The 25,749-nt window shown below is 42.9% G+C and overlaps 1 protein-coding gene across 1 annotated transcript; it reads left to right on the top strand.

Moving 5' to 3' along the window:
• Positions 1-395: 395 nt before the first annotated feature.
• Positions 396-25,500, top strand: LOC135085031 (uncharacterized). Its single transcript, XM_063979813.1, has 9 exons — positions 396-579; positions 4,604-4,811; positions 5,429-5,789; positions 6,413-6,572; positions 6,878-7,017; positions 7,277-7,409; positions 8,101-8,322; positions 9,022-9,192; positions 25,363-25,500. Exons 1-9 carry the CDS (start codon positions 463-465, stop codon positions 25,483-25,485), a joined length of 1,635 nt encoding a protein of 544 aa, XP_063835883.1. The 5' UTR covers positions 396-462; the 3' UTR covers positions 25,486-25,500.
• Positions 25,501-25,749: the final 249 nt, after the last annotated feature.

The raw sequence follows: 25,749 nt of genomic DNA, 5'->3' as shown, positions 1-25,749 counted from the left end.
AATCTACGAAACTAGCTGACCCAGCGAACTTTGTAAATCCGTGTTCGTCAGAAATAAAGTTATATTCTAATAGTGTAAGAACTGGATATTTATTTGCGAGTATAATGCCCGTTTTCATCAACGCCTAATCTTTAAGTGACCCCTATGAAAACAAAATTCCTGTTATGCGTTACCATAGGGGTCACTTAAAAATTAGGGATTGATGGTGAAAACGGGCATAAGTTTTTCAAATTTTTCCTCTTTAGGTAACAAGTGTATACATCTAACATAACATAGTACATACATCTATCTACAACATATGACTATGTAACTACTAAGTATTTTATATGACTATATTTTACAGAAACATTTGCGCTCTTTACTAAAAGATTGCAATACATACAAGTACACTCAGTGCACGTTCGCGTAACCATCACACCGCACGTGTGTACGTATTGATAAAAACTAACAATAATTATCATTATGTTGAGAAATCGCAATTACTTATACGGCTCCAAGGATTTAGAGGTTCCTGCCAGATTGCATTTGGGAGACTATATGATCGAAAAGATGTGGAGTGTGAGAGAGAAGACAGCGCTTGTGAGTTTTTGTCTCTTTCTTGTTGCATGTTTTGTTTATCATTGAAACAGGCCAAGTCGCTGGATTTTTAAATATTTTATCTCTGCAACTGGGCCCACTCTGATTCTAGAGTAGAGTTTGGTGTTTAATTTGTTAATAAAAACATTGAAGGTGGGCCCAGTTTTAGCAGGAAAAATATTTAAAAATTTAAACCGGCTACTTGGCCCGTGGACCAAGCTAAAAGTGGGCCAATTCGCTCGATTGAATTTTAAATATTTTTGCTAATGATTAAAGTTGAGTTTGAGCAATGTATAATTTGTTTACAACTCGCTTGCAAGATAACGATTATATTTAGAGCTATGCAATGTTTTATTTAGTTCAGTTGGTAAAGAGCTTTATCAATCTTTACTGAATGAACAAGATAGTAAATGTTTGTTAGAGTCGTCTCTATACTGCCATTTCACTACAGTATAAAACAAAGTCACTTTCCGCTGTCTGTCCCTATGTATGCTTAGATCTTTAAAACTACGCAACGGATTTTGATGCGGTTTTTGTAATAGATAGAGTGATTCAAGAGGAAGGTTTATTATGTATACTTAGCACCGCAGTCGCTAGTAGTTTATTAAAATATAAAATAAGCCACAAAGCAACGCAAGTGAAAACTAAAAATTTTCATATTTTTCGAAGTTAGTTTTCCTTTTGATCCCCACGTTTTAGATTCCTTGCGAATTCTTCCTGTCCCCTTGCATAATAATTTGTTTAACGATTCCCTAAATTGGGAAAATAAAGCCATATTATTTCAGTCACAATATCATCTTTGTCAGAAATGTATTTACTACTTATGTATTGACATAAAACACATTTGGCACATAATGCAACACTCATATCAGCTAGGTAGGTATTTCATAAAAGAGCATTCATCATGTTTTAAAATTAAAAACAAGGTAGGTACCTACATACCTACTAAACTTATGTTTAGCTAGGCTAGGTTATATTGTGTATTTAAATGGCATTTAAATAAACATCATGTTTTAAACTTAAAAACAAGCTACCAAGCTTATCTTTACTGTATTCAATAAATAAACGATGATTCAGAAAAAAGTTGGACTTTGCCTCTGCTTACGAGTTAACAAGTGTGATTGAACAGCCAATTCAAATGTCACTAGTTCGATTCCCATGTAGGAGTATAGTGGTGAATAAACTCAAATACAGAATCATAACAAATTCAAAAATGAAAATCAAAAATATTTTATTTAATTTAGATCACAAGTGGCACTTATGAACGTTAAAATATAGGAAATAAAAAAGGTAGCTCTTATGGGCCTATCCTCTAAGGGCCCTTCCCCATGACAATTCAGTTTTTTTGTCGTGAAAACACACAAGAGTTTGAATTTCTAATTTCAAATTAGAACGGATAGGTTTTTTGCGGGACACTGCAAACGATGACGACTGCATAATGAGGTAGAGGTAATACCAAAGAATAATAATAAGTACTACGTACAGAAGTTTTACTTCGCGAAGGTATTTAAAGAAATGTATGCTCAATGTCATTGATAATATGGTGTAATTTAGCTTGTCTCAAGAGTCAAGCACCATTTTGTTGACAAACGTCAGTGATCTGTACTGCGCCGAAGCTATAGGGCTGACTTCGGTAAAATGATGTGACGTGAGGTGCCAAACTGCAGAAAATGGCGGAGGAAATATATGATTTAGCATGAATTATCATGAATAATATTAACTACTTATTTACCTCTCAGTGTCTTCAGGCAACTTAAAAAAGTACATTCTGTGTTTTTATTATTATTTAGGCAGTTAAATACTGCACAGTATTTAGTACATTTTTTTTTCCATCATACACAAGAATACGCGTGCGTGAGTCAATGTTCGCTCGTATGTGAGGCCTTGTCGAATAGTAATCCTGTAGGGGGCCATCGTGCGTGTTTTGTTTTCAATGTAAACTCGCGGAGATGAACAGGCCTGGTAATACTAAACGGGATACTGCAAAAAACGGGATGCCTCCATGGGATAGAGCACGCCCTGTGACTGAAATGATGGTGATGATGAATGTTAGCTTATTATATCATCCATTATTCATTATCTTCATTTCAGCCACAGGTCATCCACTGCTGATCATAAGCCTCCCCCAATGATTTCTAAATAGACCAGTAGTCCTTTTACGGTGGATTTATGCGCTGATAACCGTAAAAAAGACAAAAGCTGTGACATCAACGTAAAAATTACAATATAAATAGACGGAAATTTTTCAATAGAAGATACATTTTCATTTAATTATGTCAGATAATCTATTCTGGTAACGACCTTCATGTAGCTACTTAGATAGAGCACCTTGAGAAGTTAGTTATCTTAATAAATGAATAGGAAAATAATAGGTTTAGATCGTTTCATCCACGAAGACGCGCCCCACCAATCTTTGGTCGAGGGAAGCGCGGGGTGTGGGGAGTTTGATCCGAGCAATCCGAGCGTCATTATTGTAGTGTGCGTGTGCTCATGGATAATTTAGCGTGTGCCGATAACACTCAAACATTATCGGAAGAATGGTGGGACGCGTCTTCGTGGATGAAACGATCTATATGTAGGTATACCTAGCTTTCCGCCCGCGGCTTCGCCCGCGTGGAATTTTGTCTGTCACTGAAAAACCTTATCGCGCGCGTCGCTATTTCAAAAACCGGGATAAAACTATCCTATGTCCTTTCCCGGGACTCGAACTATCTCTATGCCAAATTTCATCAAGATCTATGGTTTAGGCGTGAAAGAGAGACAGACAGACAGACAGACAGAGTTGCTTAGATATTAGTATAGATTTTAAGATTGTAATTGTAGTAGTTCTGGTAGAGTCAAACAGGACTACTCCCGCTCTTCCCGTGGATGTCGTAAGAGGCGACTAAGGGACAAACATGCGAACATCAGGCCTCCCCAACCCGTCTGGCCAGCGTGGGGAGTGTAGGCCAAATCCTCCATTTGCCTCTGGTAAATTAGAGAGTCATGCTGAAGATTTAATGACCAGATGGTGTTAAAACAAGGGCTGGAAGACGTAGCGTGGGCAGGCCTCCTACTAGGTGGACCGACGATCTGGTGAAGGTCGCGGGAAGAGCCTGGATGCGGGCAGCGCAGGACCGTTCATTATGGAAAACCTTGGGGGAGGCCTTTGTCTAGCAGTGGACGTCATTTGGCTGAAACGACGGTGTTAAATTAATGAACAAGCAGTCTTTGAAATTGTACTTTAAACTTGAGTATTTTCTTTTATGGTCGTATAATCAAGACAAATCAAATAACCTACTTAATTATTACATAAAACGATGTTATTGCCCGATAGGGACTAGATAGATAAAGAAAACGTGAAGATAATTTGTGATAAGAATAGGTAATAGCTATGTTTATTATTCGGCATTATGTTTTAAAGTTTTAGACAATTTCTTTTTGTGGTAAAAGTGAATATTCACGACTGAAAGCTGATTACTATAATCCATGAGACTCAGAATAATATGTTCAATCCATGAGTCAAACATTACTTTACCAATTTTCTATGACGTTATACCAATATTGCATTGCATAGAGTCAGTTGCAGACTTAAATCTAAGCAGCTAACTCAATTAATTAAGTTCACATAATTAAGGCATTTTTTAATAATTTTCTGAAAAATTGCTTCAAAATTCAGATAATATAAGTGCTTCGCCTTCTTTTAAATTGTGCCTTTTCTACTTCTTGTAACCCTTGTCTTTAAATCCATCTTACCTAAAGTCTGGTCTGTGAGCACGTAGAATTTTGTCCAATGACCCCAAGCTACCCATCCTTATCGCTCGCGCGTAATTATGTTGCTGTTGCGCTCGCACACTCACTGGCGCCCGGGCGCCCGTCGCACAGTCGCGACAGCAATATAATTACGCGCGAGCGATAAGGATGGGTAGCTTGGGGTCATTGGACAAAATTCTACGTGCCCACAGACCGGGCTTTAGTATCTTGTCTCTTGCCTTCAAACGGCATTAAAAATGATCCACGAAACTTAAATTTGCTTCCTTTGTTTCAGATTAACGGCTCTACTAATGAGAGTATAACATACGGTGAAGTGGCTCAACAAGCGATGAACTTCGCCGTCTCGCTCGCTCATCTAGGCGTGAGAAAGGGAGACACTATAGCTCTATGTTCAGAGAACACGTTTGAGTTTTGGGGGGTAGTTATAGGGGTAGCGTGCGCGGGCGCCATTGTGACGCCTGTCAACACTGGGTATACAGAAAGTAAGTAGATTCATTTATATTGCAAGAAAGAGAGGTGTTAGGTAATTAATTATACGAAGGGTGTTGAAAAAGTAATGAGAATGGGATATTTCTAGCCATCAAAAAAGTCTGAAAAAAGTTGGGTAGGTAGCTTAATTCGTCACTAGAAACTGGTAAAAAAATTATATATGTTAATCATTGCGTTTAAGAATTACATTCCCCTGAACTCGGATCCGTCCGTCCGACCAGTCGGATGATTTTCTTGACTCTCCAAAAAGGCCTAAAAAGGACACTGCTTCGACAATTCCTCAAATATCAGGTGCCTGAACTACTTTTTAAATAGGAAAACGAGCTATTAATGTAGCTGAGAGTCAGATCTAGAAAATATGATGGGTTATTGAGCATTTTAAAACGCAATTTGATTGACCATCATTTTCATTTTTAATTTCATCACTGAACCGATTTTGATGTTGGCATAGATATAGTTTGAGTCCCGGAAAAGGACATGATAGTTTTTATCCCGGTTCTTGAAACAGGGACGCGCGCAATAACGTTTTTCTGTGACAGATAAAATTTCACGCGGGTGAAGCCGCGGGCGGAAGCTAGTAAATTAATATTTTAACAATTTATGTTTTCAGACGAAGTCAAGCACGCTATGAGCATATCGAAACCCAAAATCGTAGTTCTATCGCAACAGGCCTACAAAGTGCACGGCAAAACTTTCAGATCTCTACCGTACATAAAAACCGTTATTGTCTTTGGAAACCATAGACCACACAACACTCTGTTATATAACGACTTAGCGGTATCGAACAACAACGGTACCGGTAACGTTATCGTTAATAATTATTTAGCAAGGAACGTTAAGTTAGAAGAATTCGATGTGGTGGATGTAGACGGACAGATAGACCCGATATTTATTTTATATTCGTCGGGGACCACTGGATTGGCTAAAGGAGTAATGCAGACGCATTTGAATGTGCTGTCGCAGTGTAATATGTAAGTTATTACATTAACTTTAAGGCTCATAACATAAAGTGAACATCAGGCCTCCCCAACCCGTCTGGCCAGCGTGGGGAGTGTAGGCCAAATCCACCATTTGCCTCTGGTAAATTAGAGAGGGTCATGCTCCTGCAGATATGACTGTAAAACAAAGTTTTTTAAGGTCTATTCTATCTCCATTTATCTCCAGGCGACACTTTGGTGTCCTTTGATCACTCATGGCATGGATAAGAAGTCCACTTTGATCCCGTTGGTAATCTTAACCATGGGTGATCAAAGGACACTAAAGTGTTGCCTGGAGTCAGCTAGAATCAGCTTTGATCACCTGGGTGATCAAATCCAGGTGATCAAAGTGGAATACACCGTTTTTAAGGCAGAGTAATCTGTAATCTGCATATTACCTTTAAATGGTTACTGTAATTTCATATTGAGCTATCTACATAAAAGAAAAGATAAAAAATAAAATAAAGTAAATTTCATCCAGCGCCTTCCTGCTACCTTTGTGAGGTCGCTGGATGCAGCATTCTACTACCAACCGGTCATTATGGAAATCATCTGGGCCCATGTTCAGCAGTGGACGCCTTGGTGCCAGTGATTATGAAATAATTTTATACTCCCAGGCCCAAATCGACCAATTCCGAAATAGTACTTGCCGTAGCTCCATGGTTTCACACCATGGGCCTGAACAACACTCTGGGAACGTTGACAACTGGCAGAACGTCGGTCTTCCTTACCAAGTTTGATTTGGACGTGTTTCTGAAGACTATTGAGAAATATAAGGTAAGTTTGATCGGTGGGGTGTTATTTGTTAACACCTAAATAATAACCAACCAACCGGGCAACATGGAAAGCATTGGGGGAGGCCTAGTTCAGCAGTGGACGTCCTATGGCTGAGATGATGATGACCCTAAATAATAAATACAGTCAGCGTTAAATATTATTCGTGACACCCTATTGTGGTCAAAAAGAGACAACACATCCTTCTGTAACATGCATGAAATGAAATGCAATAAGCGCCAATTTGACCAATTAGTTTTAGGAAGAAGAAAAAGCATGTTTTTTGTATATTACAAAAATATTTTCAGATAGTTCAAATGACGGTAGTGCCACCTTTAGTGGTGGCCATATGCAAAGCTGCCAGCAAATACGACCTCAGCTCCGTCAAGATAGTCTACTCCGGGGCCGCGCCACTGCAGAAGGAGACGGAAGAATTGTTGAAAGCAAAGTAAGAAGGAAGAACATTCATTATAGTCACTTACAATTTTTCCACTTCCGCACAACATACCTTTGTTTGTCACCTGTCATCCGCTTTGCAATGGGAGGAAGTCGAGTCTTAATTTCCAACTCCTCGTATGTTCTTCTGATTAATTTCGTTGCGGGTCCAATGACAGTTTCACTTTCCCCCGGGACAAACGTGACCTTCACTGGTTGGGTGTTTATTGGCGGTCAAGCTGTAGATCCTTTATTTATTGGGATTGTTACAGGTTGCCAAACATCGAAACGGTGTTGCAAGGGTACGGAATGACAGAGGCCACCCTGGCCATCACCAGGGGCTTGCCAGACCACAAGCAGAAACCAGGGAGCGTCGGGAAGCCCGTGCCGTGTGCTGTTATGAAGGTAATAATTGCCATAAATTTGTTTATAATATCACCATCATCAAATCTTCAGACCTAATTCAAACTGAAATAAAGTCATTATACATAAAACTTTATAGACAATCCTCTTAAAGGCTCAATCTAGGGAATAAGTCTAGGGAGTTAGGGACCCATGTCAGGGATTTTTCAAACGATTTCTATTAAATGAAAGTAAGAAGAAGAACTGTCTATTGGAATGAGAGCTATCGTTTTAGCGCCACTGTAGAGTAGTCCTGTTACTCACTAGTAGATAACTGGTGAGCGCTGAAGTGGTGGGAGGACTATAGCATTTGCTTTTGCACTAAGAAGACCACGTAAGGTCCAGTCACAGCTAAGCATTAAAACGATACCCAGCCTTCATTTAATCCCGTTGCAAGCATTAGCACGCGTATGATGAGCACTTATGTAACGTAGGTTAGGTTTCTACCAAGATTTGTATGCATTATCCGTTATCTACTTGATCATCATCATCATCATTTCATAGGAGTTAGGACATCCACAGCTAAACATAGTCCTCCTCCAATGATTTCCAAAATGGCCGGTTGGTGGCTGCCTGCATCCAGCACCTTCCTGCTACCTTTATGAAGTCGTCGGTCCACCTTGTGTTGTCTACTTGCCATTAAATTACATACGAGCTTTGCTTGCTTTTAAATTTAACTTATTTCTTTTTCTAGGTAGTCGATATAGACACCAGAGTACCCCTCGGGCCGAACCAGCCTGGCGAGATCTGCGTCAAAGGTCCAATGGTCATGAAAGGCTACGTGGGGAAGGACCGGAAGGCAGACTTCGATGATGAAGGCTTCTATATGTCAGGGGACGTTGGGTATTACGATGAAGATGGGAGCTTCTACATTGTGGACCGGATGAAGGAGCTGATCAAGTATAAGGCTTTACAGGTGAGGTGTTTTTGTTAGATAAGGGCCAACTTTTCTTTTTTATTATTTTCTATAATAATTTTGACGTTCATAAGTGCCACTTGTGGTCTAAACTGAATAAATACTTTTGATTTTGATTTTTTGATTTTACATTTAAAGAGGGTATACTTATAATAACAGAGCTGTTTTAAATAGGGTATACTTATAATAACAGAGCTGTTTTAAATACAGTAAACTGTAAAATGTTCGGAACGCATCGAGGTAGAACATTATCGACAAAAACGAAGCTTCATGGATGGACTCACCATTTCAGCCACAGGACGTCCATCTAGGGCTAGGCCTCCTCCAATGATTTCCACATCACTCGGTTGGTAGCAGCCTGCATCCAGCTGCCTTCATGAGGTCGTCACACCGCCCGATGCTGCACTGCCACCATCCAGGTTCTTCAAAAACCTTCACCAGATCGTCGGTCCACTGAGTCTGCCCACATTACGTTTTCCGGTCTATGATCGCCACTCGAGATCTTATCTGTACAGACCAGCCCAGTACGTTACTGGATCGGGTGGAAATTGACTATTCGGCAGTCGCACTTCTGGCACCGGCCTGGCACTGGACCAGATACAATAAAAACCGAATCGTCAACACACGCTCTAATGGTCATCAGTTTTACGAGTTATGTGCACCAAAATTTAGTATTTCTAATTAATAAACTTGTCCCAGGTGGCCCCAGCAGAAATCGAGGCTCTCCTATTAGAACACCCGGCGGTGCGCGACGCAGGTGTAGTAGGGGTGCCAGACAAATCAGCAGGGGAGGTGCCTCTCGCGTTCGTGGCCAGGCAGCCGGGCGCCAGGGTGACTGGCGAGGAGATACAGCAGTTCGTGGCTGAGAGAGTAAGTACTTGGAGTAATGTAGAAAGATACGTATCCTGTGCTGTCACCTTTTATATTTTTAAGGACCTACCAAGCAAACCCATCAGTAGTTTTTAGAGACAAGTGGCTGACAAGGAGATACAGCAGTTCGTGGCTGAGAGAGTAAGTACCTACTGTCTCCTTGAAAACCTGACAATCTTTAAGGGCCTATCAGCAAATCCACCAGTGTTTTTTGGAGACAAGAGACTGATAAGGAGATACTTATATCAGTTCATGGTTGAAAGAGTAAAGAATGTCTACTGTGTCTTATAGACCAGAAAACTGTCACCTTCTATTCTTAGGAATCTAGCAAACTACCTAACACCCCAGTGGAACTTAGAAGACAAGTGACTGACTAGAAATAAAGTGGCTGAAAGAGTAAGTACAATCTTCTGGCTCCTGGAAAAAATACGTCTTCTGAGCTATCACTATAGCTACCTACCAAGCACACTAGTGGACCTTTGAAGGAGTTACAGCAATTCATGGCAGAAAGAGTAAGTGACATCTTTGCCGTCTCGAAATCTACTCTGCCGAATCAAGACAGTGAAGACAGTCTAAGCAGGTCCACTAGCCGATCTCTGAAGACAATTGACAACATTTCATATTTTTAACATGCATGTTTTATTCTTTGAAATGAAAGTAGATATAAAACTAGGACACCCATATTTTGGACTACACACTGACTGACAAGGAAATACTTATAGCAGTTCATGGCTGAGAGAGTAGGTAAAGTTCTGGCGTCTTTTAGAAAAAATACTTTTCAACCGACTTCAAAAAAAGGAGGAGGTTCTCAATTCGACCCGTATGTTTTTTTTTTTTTTTTTTTCTATGTTTGTTACGCGATAGCTCCGCCAATTATGAACCGATTTGAACAAATCTTTTTTCAGCGTATAGGTAATATCTCAAGGGTGGTCCCATTTAAATTTAATAATAAAAAAAACAACCCCCAAGGGTGGAAAATTGGGGATGAACTTTTTTATACGCAATATCTCCGCCGATTATAAACCAATTAGAACGATTACTATTTTGTTGAATAGGTATTATCAAAAGGGTGGTTTCATGCGAATTTGAAGAAAATATTTCACCCCCAAGGGTGGAAAATTGGGGATGAACTTTTTTATACGCAATATCTCCGCCGATTATGAACCAATTTGAACGATAATTTTTTTGTTGAATAGGTATTATCAAAAGGGTGGTTTCATGCGAATTTGAAGAAAATTTTCACCCCCAAGGGTGGAAAATTGGGGATGAACTTTTTTATAATATACATTAAGAATATGGTCTCAATGTACTGCCTACCTTCAGTGGTAACATCAAGGTAATAATTAGTCAACTAAAAAGCAAGAAATAAGTTAAATTTTATAAAAAAAAATAAAACCGACTCCAAAAAACCTACACTAAAAAGCAGAATAATAATTACTAATTACCTACTTATTTATTAGGACGAATTATTAATATTTATGTAGGTATACCATGATTGATACTTTTGGAGTCGGTGCAGGCAAACTTTACATGTTTCATAATCTTGGCACCGACTCCAGAAGTATCAATCATGGTATACCTACATAAATATTAATAATTCGTCCTAATAAATAAGTAGGTAATTAGTAATTATTATTCTGCTTTTTAGTGTAGGTTTTTTGGAGTCGGTTTTATTTTTTTTTATAAAATTTAATGTGGTATCACCTTCCATCTTTAAAGGACCACTAGTGCTCTATGGTGAGTATATCCCTGCTGTCTCGCTCAACTGTTAGAACACCCGGCAGTGCGCGACGCAGGTGTAGTAGGGGTGCCAGACAAGTCAGCAGGGGAGGTGCCGCTCGCGTTCGTGGCCAGGCAGCCGGGCGCCAGGGTCACTGGCGAGGAGATACAGCAGTTCGTGGCTGAGAGAGTGAGTGCCTGCTGTGTTATAGAAAACCTGTTACTTCTTTGAAGACCTACCAGCAAATCCACCAGTGGTTTTTTGAGGCAAGTGACTGACAAGGAGATAAATGAGTTCCTGGCTCTAAGAGAAAGAAGTAACAGCTGTGTCTTCTAGAAAACTGACACCTACCTATTCATAGGAATCTAGCAAACACACAAGATCCACTCTTTGGAGACAAGTGACTGACTAGAAATAAAGTGGCTAAAAGAGCAAGGTACAATCTGCTGTCTCCTGGAAAAAATACGTCTCCTGTGCTGTCACTGTCTACCTAACAAGCAAACCCACTAGTGGACCTTTGAAGGAGGTACAGCAATTCATGGCAGAAAGAGTAATTAACATCTTTGTTACAAAAAAACATCCGTCTGTGCTATCACCTTCCATCTTTAAGGAGCCACAGCACCACTACTCGATCTATGGTGAGTATATCCCTGCTGTCTCGCTCTAACTGTTAGTACACCCAGCGGTGCGCGACGCGGGGGTAGTAGGGGTGCCAGACAAGTCAGCGGGGGAGGTGCCGCTCGCATTCGTGGCCAGGCAGCCGGGCGCCAGGGTCACTGGCGAGGAGATACAGCAGTTCGTGGCTGAGAGAGTAAGTACCTACTGTCTCCTTGAAAACCTGACAATCTTTAAGGGCCTATCAGCAAATCCACCAGTGTTTTTTGGAGACAAGAGACTGATAAGGAGATACTTATATCAGTTCATGGCTGAAAGAGTAAAGAATGTCTACTGTGTCTTATAGACCAGAAAACTGTCACCTTCTATTCTTAGGAATCTAGCAAACTAACACTCTAGTCACAACTCTAGTGGATCTTTGGAGACTAGTGATTGACAAGAAAGAAAGTGGCTAAAAGAGCAAGGTACAACCTGCTGTCTCCTGGAAAAAATACGTCTCCTGTGCTGTCACTGTCTACCTAACAAGCAAACCCACTAGTGGACCTTTTGAAGGATGTACAGCAACTCATGGCAGAAAGATAAAGTAACAACTTTGCCGTCTCCTAAAGACATCCGTCTGTGCTATCTAAGGACCTGTCTCGCTCTAACTGTTAGAACACCCGGCGGTGCGCGACGCAGGTGTAGTAGGGGTGCCAGACAAGTCAGCAGGGGAGGTGCCGCTCGCGTTCGTGGCCAGGCAGCCGGGCGCCAGGGTCACTGGCGAGGAGATACAGCAGTTCGTGGCTGAGAGAGTAAGTACCTAATGTCTTCTTGAAAACCTGACAATCTTTAAGGGCCTATCAGCAAATCCACCAGTGTTTTTTGGAGATAAGAGACTGATAAGGAGATACTTATATCAGTTCATGGCTGAAAGAGTTAAGAATGTCTACTGTGTCTTCTAGACTACAAAACTGTCACCTTCTATTCTTAAGAATCTAGCAAACTAACACTCTAGTGGATCTTTGGAGACAAGTGACTGACAAGAAAGAAAGTGGCTAAAAGAGCAAGGACCAATCTGCTGTCTCCTGGAAAAAATACGTCTCCTGTGCTGTCACTGTCTACCTAACAAGCAAACCCACTAGTGGACCTTTGAAGGAGGTACCTACAGCAACTCATGGCAGAAAGAGTAAGTAACATCTTTGTTACAAAAAACATCCGTCTGTGCTATCTAAGGACCTGTCTCGCTCTATCAATGTTAGAACACCCGGCGGTGCGCGATGCAGGAGTAGTAGGGGTGCCAGACAAGTCAGCAGGGGAGGTGCCGCTCGCGTTCGAGGCCAGGCAGCCGGGCGCCAGGGTGACTGGCGAGGAGATACAGCAGTTCGTGGCTGAGAGAGTAAGTACTATATCTCTGCTGTCTTCTAAAAAACCTGTCACTTCTTTGAAGACCTACCAGCAAATCCACCAGTGGTTATTGGAGGCAAGTGACTGACAAGGAGATACTTATAGCAGTTCGTGGCTGAGAGAGTGAGTACATCACTGCTGTCTTCTTCTTCTATATTTAGAGACCTACCAAGCAGACCCAGATCTATAGAGACTAGTGACTGACAAGGAGATACAGCAGTTCGTGGCTGAGAGAGTAAGTACCTGCTGTCTTCTTCTTCTATCTTTAGAGACCTAGCAAGCAGACCCAGATCTATAGAGACTAGTGGCTGACAAGGAGATACAGCAGTTCGTGGCTGAGAGAGTAAGTACCTGCTGTCTTCTTCTTCTATCTTTAGAGACCTAGCAAGCAGACCCAGATCTATAGAGACTAGTGGCTGACAAGGAGATACAGCAGTTCGTGGCTGAGAGAGTGAGTGCCTGCTGTCTTCTAGAAAACCTGTCACTTCTTTGAAGACCTACCAGAAAATCCACCAGTGGTTTTTGGAGGCAAGTGACTGACAAGAATACACAGTTGTTCGTGGCTGAGAGAGTAAGTATATAGAAAGATACATATCCTGTGCTGCCATTAAGGACCTGCATCTGTGCATCTGACCAAGTAAGTAGATGTAGTGGGATCTTGGAAACAAGTGACTGACAAGGAGATACAGCTTCAGTTCGTAGTTGTAAGAGTACCTATATCTGGCTGTGTCTTCTAGAAAACTTGTAACCTTCTTTGGAGATAGACCCACTACTTTGTGACTAAAAATAACAGCATTCGTAGCTGAGAGAATAACATCATTGCTTTCTAGAAAATCCATCTTCTAAGGACCTACAGCACCACTACTCGATCTATGGTGAGTATATCCCTGTTATCTCGCTCTAACTGTTAGAACACCCGGCAGTGCGCGACGCGGGGGTAGTAGGGGTGCCAGACAAATCAGCAGGGGAGGTGCCGCTCGCATTCGTGGCCAGGCAGCCGGGCGCCAGGGTCACTGGCGAGGAGATACAACAGTTCGTGGCTGAGAGAGTAAGTATTTAGAGTAATGTAGAAAGATACGTATCCTGTGCTGTCACCTTTTATATTTTTAAGGACCTACCAAGCAAACCCATCAGTAGTTTTTAGAGACAAGTGGCTGACAAGGAGATACAGCAGTTCGTGGCTGAGAGAGTAAGTACCTACTGTCTTCTAGAAAACCTGACAATCTTTAAGGGTCTATCAGCAAATCCATTAGTGTTTTTTGGAGACAAGAGACTGATAAGGAGATACTTATATCAGTTCGTGGCTAAAAGAGAAGAATGTCTGCTGTGTTTTCTAGACTAGAAAACTGTCACCTTCTATTCTTAGGAATTTAGCAAACTAACACTAGTGGATCTTTGGAGACAAATGACTGACTAGAAATAAAGTGGCTGAAAGAATAAGTAAAATCTGCTGTCTCCAGGAAAAAATACGTCTCCTGTGCTGTCACTGTCTACCTAACAAGCAAACCCACTAGTGGATCTTTGAAGGAGCAATTGCTGTCTCAGAGAGTAAAATAATAACATCTTTGCTGTATCCTAGAAAATATTACTGTGCTATCACCTTCCATCTTTAAGGACCTACAGCACCACTACTCGAAATGGTGAGTATATCCCTGCTGTCTCGCTCTAACTGTTAGAACACCCGGCGGTGCGCGACGCAGGTGTAGTAGGGGTGCCAGACAAGTCAGCAGGGGAGGTGCCGCTCGCGTTCGTGGCCAGGCAGCCGGGCGCCAGGGTCACTGGCGAGGAGATACAGCAGTTCGTGGCTGAGAGAGTAAGTACCTGCTGTCTTCTAGAAAACCTGTCAATCTTTAAGGGCCTACCAGCAAATCCACCAGTGGTTTTTTGAGGCAAGTGACTGACAAGGAGATACTTATAGCAGTTCGTGGCTGAGAGAGTGAGTACATCACTGCTGTCTTCTTCTTCTATCTTTAGAGACCTAGCAAGCAGACCCAGATCTATAGAGTCTAGTGACTGACAAGGAGGTACAGCCTTCTGAAGCTACTACTAAGCAATCTACAAGCGAATCAAGACTATGAAGACAAGTGACTGACATAGGAGATACACCAGTTGTCGCTGAGAGTAAGCGTCTGCTGTTTTATAGAGATACTGTCACTATACGCACGTATAAAACGCTAGTCTGAAACTGCTCTTATGGACGTATCAAGCAGACGCGCTAATGGATCTTTGGAGAAAAGTGAATGAAAAGGAGATGCAGCTTCAGTTCGTGGTTGTAAGAGAGAGTACCTTGTGACTGTAACTGAGAGAGTGTAAGATCTTTGCTGTCTCCTAGAAAAAATCTCATAAAAATTCCATCTTTAAGGAGCTATAGCATCACTAATCGATCTATGGTGAGTATATCCCTGCTGTCTCGTCCTAACTGTTAGAACACCCGGCGGTGCGCGATGCAGGCGTAGTAGGGGTGCCAGACAAGTCAGCAGGGGAGGTGCCGCTCGCGTTCGTGGCCAGGCAGCCGGGCACCAGGGTCACTGGCGAGGAGATACAGCAGTTCGTGGCTGAGAGGGTAAGTACCTGCTGTCTTCTAGAAAACCTGTCACTTCTTTGAAGACCTGCCAGAAAATCCACCAGTGGTTTTTGGAGGCAAGTGACTGACAAGGAGATACTTATAGCAGTTCGTGGCTGAGAGAGTGAGTACATCACTGCTGTCTTCTTCTTCTATCTTTAGAGACCTAGCAAGCAGACCCAGATCTATAGAGTCTAGTGACTGACAAGGAGGTACAGCCTTCTGAAGCTACTACTAAGCAATCTACAAGCGAATCAAGACTATGAAGACAAGTGACTGACATAGGAGATACACCAGTTGTCGCTGAGAGTAAGCGTCTGCTGTTTTATAGAGATACTGTCACTATACGCGCGTATAAAACGCTATAGTCTGTTCTGTGAGCACGTAGAATTTTGTCCAATGACCCCAAGCTACCCATCCTTATCGCTCGCGCGTAATTATGTTGCTATCGCGCTCGCACACTCACTGCGGGTGCCAGTCGCACAGTCGCGACGGCAATATAATTACGCGCGAGCGATAAGGATGGGTAGCTAGGGGTCATTGGACAAAATTCTACGTGCTCACAGACCGGGCTTTAGTCTGAAACTGCTCTTCTGGACCTATCAAGCAGACGCGCTAATGGATCTTAGGAGAAAAGTGAATGAAAAGGAGATGCAGCTTCAGTTCGTGGTTGTAAGAGAGAGTACCTTGTGACTGTAACTGAGAGAGTGTAACATCTTTGCTGTCTCCTAGAAAAAACCTCATAGAAATTCCATCTTTTAAGGACCTACAGCACCACTACTCGATCTATGGTGAGTATAATTCCCTGCTGTCTCGCTCTAACCGTTAGAACACCTGGCAGTGTGCGACGCAGGTGTAGTAGGGGTGCCAGACAAGTCAGCAGGGGAGGTGCCGCTCGCGTTCGTGGCAGGCAGCCGGGCGCCAGGGTCACTGGCGAGGAGATACAGCAGTTCGTGGCTGAGAGAGTAAGTACCTGCTGTCTTCTAGAAAACCTGTCACCACCATTGGAGACAAGTAACTGCCAAGGATACAACAGCTTTTCGTGGCTGAAAGAGTGTAAGAATAACGGCTGTGTCTTCTATAAAACTGACACCTTCTATTCTTAGGGATGTAGCAAACTAACACTAATGGATCTTTGGACACAAGTGACTGACAAGAAAAGTGTCTGAAAGAGTAAGTAAAATCTGCTGTCTCCTGGAAAAAATATATCAGTGCTGTCACTACCTAACAAGCAAACCCACTAGTGGATCTTTGAAGGAGGTCAATAGTTCGTGACAGAGAGTAAGTAGGAATACCTCTGCGGTCGTCTTCTACAAAAATAAGTGACTGACAAGGAGATACTTACAGTAGTTCATGGCTGAGAGAGTAAGTAACTATATCACTGCTGTCTTCTTCTTCTTCTATCTTAGAGACCTAGCAAGCAGAGCCAGTACTTAGTGGATCTTTGGAGACAAGTGACTGACTAGAAATAAAGTGACTAAAAAAGTAAGTAAAATCTACTGTCTCCTGGAAAAAATACGTCTTCTGTGCTGTCACTATCTAGGCACCTAACAAGCAAACACACTAGTGGATCTTTGAAGGAGGTCAATAGTTCGTGACAGTGAGTAAATAAGTAGGAATATATCTGCGGTCTCCTGGAAAAAATCTCATAGAAATTCCATCTTTTAAGGACCTACAGCACCACTAATCGATCTATGGTGAGTATATCTCATCTGTCTCGCTCTAACTGTTAAAACACCTGGCAGTGCGTGACGCAGGTGTAGTAGGGGTGCCAGACAAGTCAGCAGGGGAGGTGCCCCTCGCGTTCGTGGCCAGGCAGCCGGGCGCCAGGGTCACTGGCGAGGAGATACAGCAGTTCGTGGCTGAGAGAGTGAGTGCCTGCTGTTTTATAGAAAACCTGTCAATCTTTTAGGAGCTACCAGCTTATCCACTAACTAGTGGATCTTTAGAGATAAGTGACTGACAAGGAGATACTTACAGTAGTTCGTGGCTGAGAGAGTAAGTACCTACTGTTTTTTAGAAAACCTGTCACCTTCTACCAAAAAAATCCACCAGTGGATCATTGGAGACAAGAGACTGATAAGGAGATAATTATATCAGTTCGTGGCTGAAAGAGTAAGAATGTCTACTGTGTCTTCTAGACTAGAAAACTGACACCTTCTATTCTTAGGAATCTAGCAAACTAACACTCTAGTCACAACTCTGGTGGATCTTTGGAGACTAGTGATTGACAAAAAAGAAAGTGGCTAAAAGAGCAAGGTACAATCTGCTGTCTCCTGGAAAAAATACGTCTCCTGAGCTGTCACCAGCTATCACTATAGCTACCTACCAACTACACTAGTGAACCTTTGAAGGAGTTACAGCAATTCATGGCAGAAAGAGTAACAGTCATCTTTGCCGTCCCCTAAAAGATCCGTTTGTGCTATCTAAGGACAGGTCTCGCTCTAACTGTTAAAACACCTGGCAGTGCGTGACGCAGGTGTAGTAGGGGTGCCAGACAAGTCAGCGGGGGAGGTGCCGCTCGCGTTCGTGGCCAGGCAGCCGGGCGCCAGGGTCACTGGCGAGGAGATACAGCAGTTCGTGGCTGAGAGAGTGAGTACTTGGAGTAATGTAGAAAGATTCGTATCCTGTGCTGTCACCTTTTATATTTTTAAGGACCTACCAAGCAAACCCATCAGTAGTTTTAGAGACAAGTGGCTGACAAGGAGATACAGCAGTTCGTGGCTGAGAGAGTAAGTACCTGCTGTCTTCTAGAAAACCTGTCAATCTTTAAGGAGCTACCAGCTTATCTAGCTATAAGTATAAGTATATAGACAAGTGACTGACCTGGAGATAGCAGCAATTTGTGGCTGAGAGATTGAGTACTATATCTCTGCTGTCTTCTAGAAAACCTGTCACCTTCTATCATAAGCAAAAAGACACACTTTGGGATCTTTGAAGGCAAGTGACTGACAAGAATCAAAGTGGCTAAAAGAGAAGGTAAGAACAATCTGCTGCCTCCTAGAAAAAATACGTCTCCTGTGCTGTCACTAAAGTTAGCTACCAAGCAAACACACTAGTGGACCTTTGAAGGGGCAATTCCTGTCCCAGAGAGTAAAATAATAACATCTTTGCTGTATCCTAGAAAATGTTACTGTGCTATCACCTTCCATCTTTAAGGACCTACAGCACCGCTACTCGCTCTATGGTGAGTATATCTCACCTGTCTCGCTCTAACTGTTAGAACACCCGGCAGTGCGTGACGCAGGTGTAGTAGGGGTGCCAGACAAGTCAGCAGGGGAGGTGCCGCTCGCGTTCGTGGCCAGGCAGCCGGGCGCCAGGGTCACTGGCGAGGAGATACAGCAGTTCGTGGCTGAGAGAGTGAGTACTTGGAGTAATGTAGAAAGATACGTATCCTGTGCTGTCACCTTTTATATTTTTAAGGACGTACCAAGCAAACCCATCAGTAGTTTTTAGAGACAAGTGGCTGACAAGGAGATACAGCAGTTCGTGGCTGAGAGAGAAAGTACCTGCTGTCTTCTAGAAAACCTGACAATCTTTAAGGCCCTATCAGCAAATTCACCAGTGTTTTTGGAGTCAAGAGACTGATAAGGAGATACTTATAGCAGTTCGTGGCTATAAGAGTAAGAATCTCTGCTGCTGCAGTCTTCTAGAAAACTGACACCTTCTATTCTTAGCTAGTAAACACACACTTTAGTGGATCTTTGGAGACAAGTGACTGACAAGAAAGAAAGTGGCTAAAAGAGCAAGGTACAAATACGGTACAATCTGCTGTCTCCTGGAAAAAATACGTCTCCTGAGCTATCACTATAGCTACCTACCAAGCACACTAGTGGACCTTTGAAGGAGGTACAGCAATTCATGGCAGAAAGAGTAAGTGACATCTTTGCCGTCTCGAAATCTACTCTGCCGAATCAAGACAGTGAAGACAGTCTAAGCAGGTCCACTAGCCGATCTTTGGAGACAATTGACTGACAAGGAAATGCTTATAGCAGTTCATGGCTGAGAGAGTAGGTAAAGTTCTGGCGTCTTTTAGAAAAAATACTTTTGTGGTATCACCTTCCATCTTCAAAGGACCACTAGTGCTCTATGGTGAGTATATCCCTGCTGTCTCGTCCTAACTGTTAGAACACCCGGCAGTGCGCGACGCGGGGGTAGTAGGGGTGCCAGACAAGTCAGCAGGGGAGGTGCCGCTCGCGTTCGTGGCCAGGCAGCCGGGCGCCAGGGTCACTGGCGAGGAGATACAGCAGTTCGTGGCTGAGAGAGTAAGTACTTGCTGTCTTCTAGAAAACCTGTCAATCTTTAAGGAGCTACCAGCTTATCCACTAAGTAGTGGATCTTTAGAGATAAGTGATTGACAAGGAGATACTTACAGTAGTTCGTGGCTGAGAGAGTAAGTACCTGCTGTCTTCTAGAAAACCTGTCAATATTTAAGGAGCTACCAGCTTATCCACTAACTAGTGGATCTTTAGAGATAAGTGACTGACAAGGAGATACTTACAGTAGTTCGTGGCTGAGAGAGTAAGTACCTGCTGTCTTCTAGAAAACCTGACAATCTTTAAGGGCCTATCAGCAAATCCACCAGTGTTTTTTGGAGACAAGAGACTGATAAGGAGATAGGTACTTATATCAGTTCATGGCTGAAAGAGTAAAGAATGTCTACTGTGTCTTCTAGACTAGAAAACTGTCACCTTCTATTCTTAAGAATCTAGCAAACTAACACTCTAGTGGATCTTTGGAGACTAGTGACTGACAAGAATCCAAGTAGCTGAAAGAGTAAGTACAATCTGCTGGCACCTGGAAAAAATACATCTGTGCTGTCACTACCTAACAAGCACACCCACTAGTGGATCTTTGAAGGAGGTCAATAGTTCGTGACAGAGAGTAAGTAGGAATATATCTGCGGTCTCCTGGAAAAAATCTCATAGAATATCCATCTTTTAAGGACCTACAGCACCACTACTCGATCTATGGTGAGTATATCCCTGCTGTCTCGCTCAACTATTAGAACACCTGGCAGTGCGTGACGCAGGTGTAGTAGGGGTGCCAGACAAGTCAGCAGGGGAGGTGCCGCTCGCATTCGTGGCCAGGCAGCCGGGCGCCAGGGTCACTGGCGAGGAGATACAGCAGTTCGTGGCTGAGAGAGTAAGTGTCTGCTGTCTTCTAGAAAACTTGTTAATCTTTAAGGAGCTACCAGCTTATCCACTAAGTACTTAGTGGATCTTTGGAGACCAGTGACAGACCTGGAGATAGCAGCAATTTGTGGCTGAGAGATTGAGTACTATATCTCTGCTGTCTTCTAGAAAACCTGTCACCTTCTATCATAAGCAAAAAGACACACTTTGGGATCTTTGAAGGCAAGTGACTGACAAGAATCAAAGTGGCTTAAAGAGAAGGTAAGAACAATCTGCTGCCTCCTAGAAAAAATACGTCTCCTGTGCTGTCACTTAAAGTTAGCTACCAAGCAAACACACTAGTGGACCTTTGAAGGGGCAATTCCTGTCCCAGAGAGTAAAATAATAACATCTTTGCTGTATCCTAGAAAATATTACTGTGCTATCACCTTCCATCTTTAAGGACCTACAGCACCACTACTCGATCTATGGTGAGTATATCCCTGCTGTCTCGCTCTAACTGTTAAAACACCTGGCAGTGCGCGACGCGGGAGTAGTAGGGGTGCCAGACAAGTCAGCAGGGGAGGTGCCGCTCGCGTTCGTGGCCAGGCAGCCGGGCGCCAGGGTCACTGGCGAGGAGATACAGCAGTTCGTGGCTGAGAGAGTAAGTACCTAATGTCTTCTTGAAAACCTGACAATCTTTAAGGGCCTATCAGCAAATCCACCAGTGTTTTTTGGAGATAAGAGACTGATAAGGAGATACTTATATCAGTTCATGGCTGAAAGAGTTAAGAATGTCTACTGTGTCTTCTAGACTACAAAACTGTCACCTTCTATTCTTAAGAATCTAGCAAACTAACACTCTAGTGGATCTTTGGAGACAAGTGACTGACAAGAAAGAAAGTGGCTAAAAGAGCAAGGACCAATCTGCTGTCTCCTGGAAAAAATACGTCTCCTGTGCTGTCACTGTCTACCTAACAAGCAAACCCACTAGTGGACCTTTGAAGGAGGTACCTACAGCAACTCATGGCAGAAAGAGTAAGTAACATCTTTGTTACAAAAACATCCGTCTGTGCTATCTAAGGACCTGTCTCGCTCTAACTGTTAGAACACCCGGCGGTGCGTGACGCAGGTGTAGTAGGGGTGCCAGACAAGTCAGCAGGGGAGGTGCCGCTCGCGTTCGTGGCCAGGCAGCCGGGCGCCAGGGTGACTGGCGAGGAGATACAGCAGTTCGTGGCTGAGAGAGTAAGTACATCACTGCTGTCTTCTTCTTCCATCTTTAGAGACCTAGCAAGCAGACCCAGATCCATAGATACTAGTGACTGACAAGGAGGTACAGCCTTCTGAAGCTACTACTAAGCAATCTACAAGCGAATCAAGACTATGAAGACAAGTGACTGACCATAGGAGATACACCAGTTTGTCGCTGAGAGTGTCTGCTGTTTTATAGAGATACTGTCACTATACGCGCGTATAAAACGCTAGTCTGAAACTGCTCTTATGGACCTATCAAGCAGACGCGCTAATGGATCTTTGGAGAAAAGTGAATGAAAAGGAGATGCAGCTTCAGTTCGTGGTTGTAAGAGAGAGTACCTTGTGACTGTAACTGAGAGAGTGTAACATTTTTGCTGTCTCCTATAAAAAATCTCATAGAAATTCCATCTTTTAAGGACCTACAGCACCGCTACTCGATCTATGGTGAGTATATCCCTGCTGTCTCGCTCTAACTGTTACAACACCCGGCGGTGCGCGACCCAGGTGTAGTAGGGGTGCCAGACAAATCAGCAGGGGAGGTGCCGCTCGCGTTTGTGGCCAGGCAGCCGGGCGCCAGGGTCACTGGCGAGGAGATACAGCAGTTCGTGGCTGAGAGAGTAAGAGTCTAAAGTGATGTAGAAAATCGGTCACCTTGTATCTTTAGCGACCTACTTACCAAGCAAACCCGGTAGTGGATCTTTGGAGACAAGTGACTGACAAGTGGGTACAGCCTTCTGAAGCTACTACCAAGCAATCTACTAGCGAATCAAGACTGTGAAGACAAGTAAGTGACAAGGAGAAACAGCAGTTCGTGACTGCGAGAGTAAGTATATCTCGGCTGTCTTCTAGAAAACCTCACCTTCTATCTTTAGGGGCTTACCAAGAAAACTCACTTAGTGGATCTTTGGAAATAAATGACTGAGAAGGAGAAAGCAGTTAGTGGCTGAGAAAGTAAGCACCTATATCTATAGCATCTTATTGTGCTATCACCTTCTATCTTTAAAGACCTACCAATAAGACCCAACAGTGGATCTATGGTGAGTATATCCCTGCTGTCTCGCTCTAACTGTTAGAACACCCGGCGGTGCGCGATGTAGGCGTGGTGAGGGTGCCAGACAAGTCAGCAGGGGAGGTGCCGCTCCCGTTCGTGGCCAGGCAGCCGGGCGCCAGGGTCACTGGCGAGGAGATACAGCAGTTCGTGGCTGAGAGAGTAAGTATTTAGAGTAATGTAGAAAGATACGTATCCTGTGCTGTCACCTTTTATATTTTTAAGGACCTACCAAGCAAACCCATCAGTAGTTTTTAGAGACAAGTGGCTGACAAGGAGATACAGCAGTTCGTGGCTGAGAGAGTAAGTGCCTGCTGTCTTCTAGAAAACTTGTTAATCTTTAAGGAGCTACCAGCTTATCCACTAAGTACTTAGTGGATCTTTGGAGACCAGTGACAGACCTGGAGATAGCAGCAATTTGTGGCTGAGAGATTGAGTACTATATCTCTGCTGTCTTCTAGAAAACCTGTCACCTTCTATCATAAGCAAAAAGACACACTTTGGGATCTTTGAAAGCAAGTGACTGACAAGAATTAAAGTGGCTAAAAGAGAAGGTAAGAACAATCTGCTGCCTCCTAGAAAAAATACGTCTCCTGTGCTGTCACTAAAGTTAGCTACCAAGCAAACACACTAGTGGACCTTTGAAGGAGCAATTGCTGTCTCAGAGAGTAAAATAATAACATCTTTGCTGTATCCTAGAAAATATTACTGTGCTATCACCTTATATCTTTAAGGACCCACAGCACCGCTACTCAATCTATGGTGAGTATATCCCTGCTGTCTCGCTCAACTATTAGAACACCCGGCGGTGCGCGACGCGGGTGTAGTAGGGGTGCCAGACAAGTCAGCAGGGGAGGTGCCGCTCGCGTTCGTGGCCAGGCAGCCGGGCGCCAGGGTGACTGGCGAGGAGATACAGCAGTTCGTGGCTGAGAGAGTGAGTACATCTCTGAGTAGGTATCTACCAAGAAAACTCAACTGTGGATCTTTGGAGACAAGTGACTAACAAGGACAGCTCTTTGTAAAGGCAGCGGTTCGCGCTGTGACAGAGACAAACGATCGAGACGAGACTGCGAACTATAGCAATGTGGAAAGTGTGAGTTTTGCTTGGTAAGTGTGAAATGTGGCGAGAGTAGGTACTATAGTTATGTGGAAAGATAGGTGCTCTCTTGTGCTATCTTCAATCCTCAGAAACCTAATATTAAGCAAACCCACTAGTGGATCATTGGAGACAAATGACCGACAAAGATAATACAGCAGTTCGTGGCTGAAAAAGTATATTACTGCTGTCTTCTTCTATCTTTAGAGACCTAGCAAGCAGACCCAGTAGTGGATCTTTGGAGACAGATATAGCAGTTCGTGGCTGAGAGAATGAGTACATCTCTGAGTAGATATCTACTAAGCAATTTTAGTGGATCTTTGGAGACAAGTGACTGACAAGGAGTTACAGCACTTCATGGCAGAGAGAGTAAGTAGGTACCTATATCTCTGAGCAGGTATCTACCAAGAAAACTCAATAGTGAATCTTTGGATACATGACTGACAAAGAGATACAGCAGTTCGTGGCTAAGAGAGTAAGTATCTAAAGTAATGTGCTGTCACCTCTAAGGAACCTAGCATCTAGCAAACAGACCCACAAGTGGATCTTATTTGGAAACAAGTGACCGACAAGGAGATACAGCAGTTCATGGCATGGTGGAGATAGTACAGCACCTAAGCATCCTCTCCTATTTACTAAGCATCTCCTTTTAGGGACCGAGCGTTAAGGTGACTGACAGATACAGCTGTTCATGGTTGAGAGGTATATATCTGTTTCACAGAACATTATGGACATATTCTCTCATCTTTCATAGAGGGTGTGACGTCAACAGAAAATAGAGATGAGAATGATCTTCACCACGATGTTTCTTTATAGATTCATCGTCTATCTTTAATTCTATAGGGTTCAAAAGAAAATAATGTACATCGTAATGTCTTTTTCAAAGATGGACCCTTGATCGCATTGCTATTCGCTATAACCTATAACCCAGGGACCGGAAACATGCTATCGTTTGAAAATAAAGGTAAAGCCCGGTCTGTAAGCACGTAGAATTTTGTTCAAAGACCCCAAGCTACCCATCCTTATCGCTCGCGCGTAATTATATTGCTGTCGCGACTGTGCGACGGGCGGCCGCAGTGATTGTGCGAGCGCGACAGCAATATAATTACGCGCGAGCGATAAGGATGGGTAGCTTGGGGTCATTGGACAAAATCCTACGTGCTCGTAGACCAGACTATGATTTATGACCAGATTATATAGAATACTCATTTTTTGTTTGGTTCCCGAATCTCTTCTGGGATGGGCATCGCTATTTGCGAAACCATGCATTGATGGCAAGCTACAAAATGGCCGTGTCGTAATCTTTAATCTTCTTGCAGCAAAAATGTAGTCTGTCTTGAATCCTGTACCTTATTGAACCAAACATTTCTGTTCCAGCTCTCCAATCCTAAGCGTTTGCGAGGCGGCGTGCGGTTTGTAGAAGCCATACCAAAGAACCCAAGTGGGAAGATCCTGAGAAAAGAACTCAAGAAAATGATCAATAGGAAGAGTAAGTTATAATGATAATGATATACATAAAAGAATTGTTTGTATCTACTTACTTTTCGTTCGCGCAGGTTTCAGTGATGTGAGGCATGTTATGTATGTTATTTTGACGATACTAATGTTTAAGTATTACTTATCATTGTAATCTTTCATCAAAATCCGTCCAGCACTTTATGGATGAAGGACAAAAATCCTTTAGCATGTGGTAACGATCTTTCGCGTTTATCTAGATATTTATTATAAGTTGATTGTTAAGATTGTAAATAAATAAAGGTTTCG

The sequence above is a fragment of the Ostrinia nubilalis genome, chromosome 27, assembly GCF_963855985.1.
Source record: "Ostrinia nubilalis chromosome 27, ilOstNubi1.1, whole genome shotgun sequence".
Lineage (NCBI taxonomy): Eukaryota > Metazoa > Arthropoda > Insecta > Lepidoptera > Crambidae > Ostrinia > Ostrinia nubilalis.
This window is presented reverse-complemented; position numbering and strand designations above follow the sequence as displayed.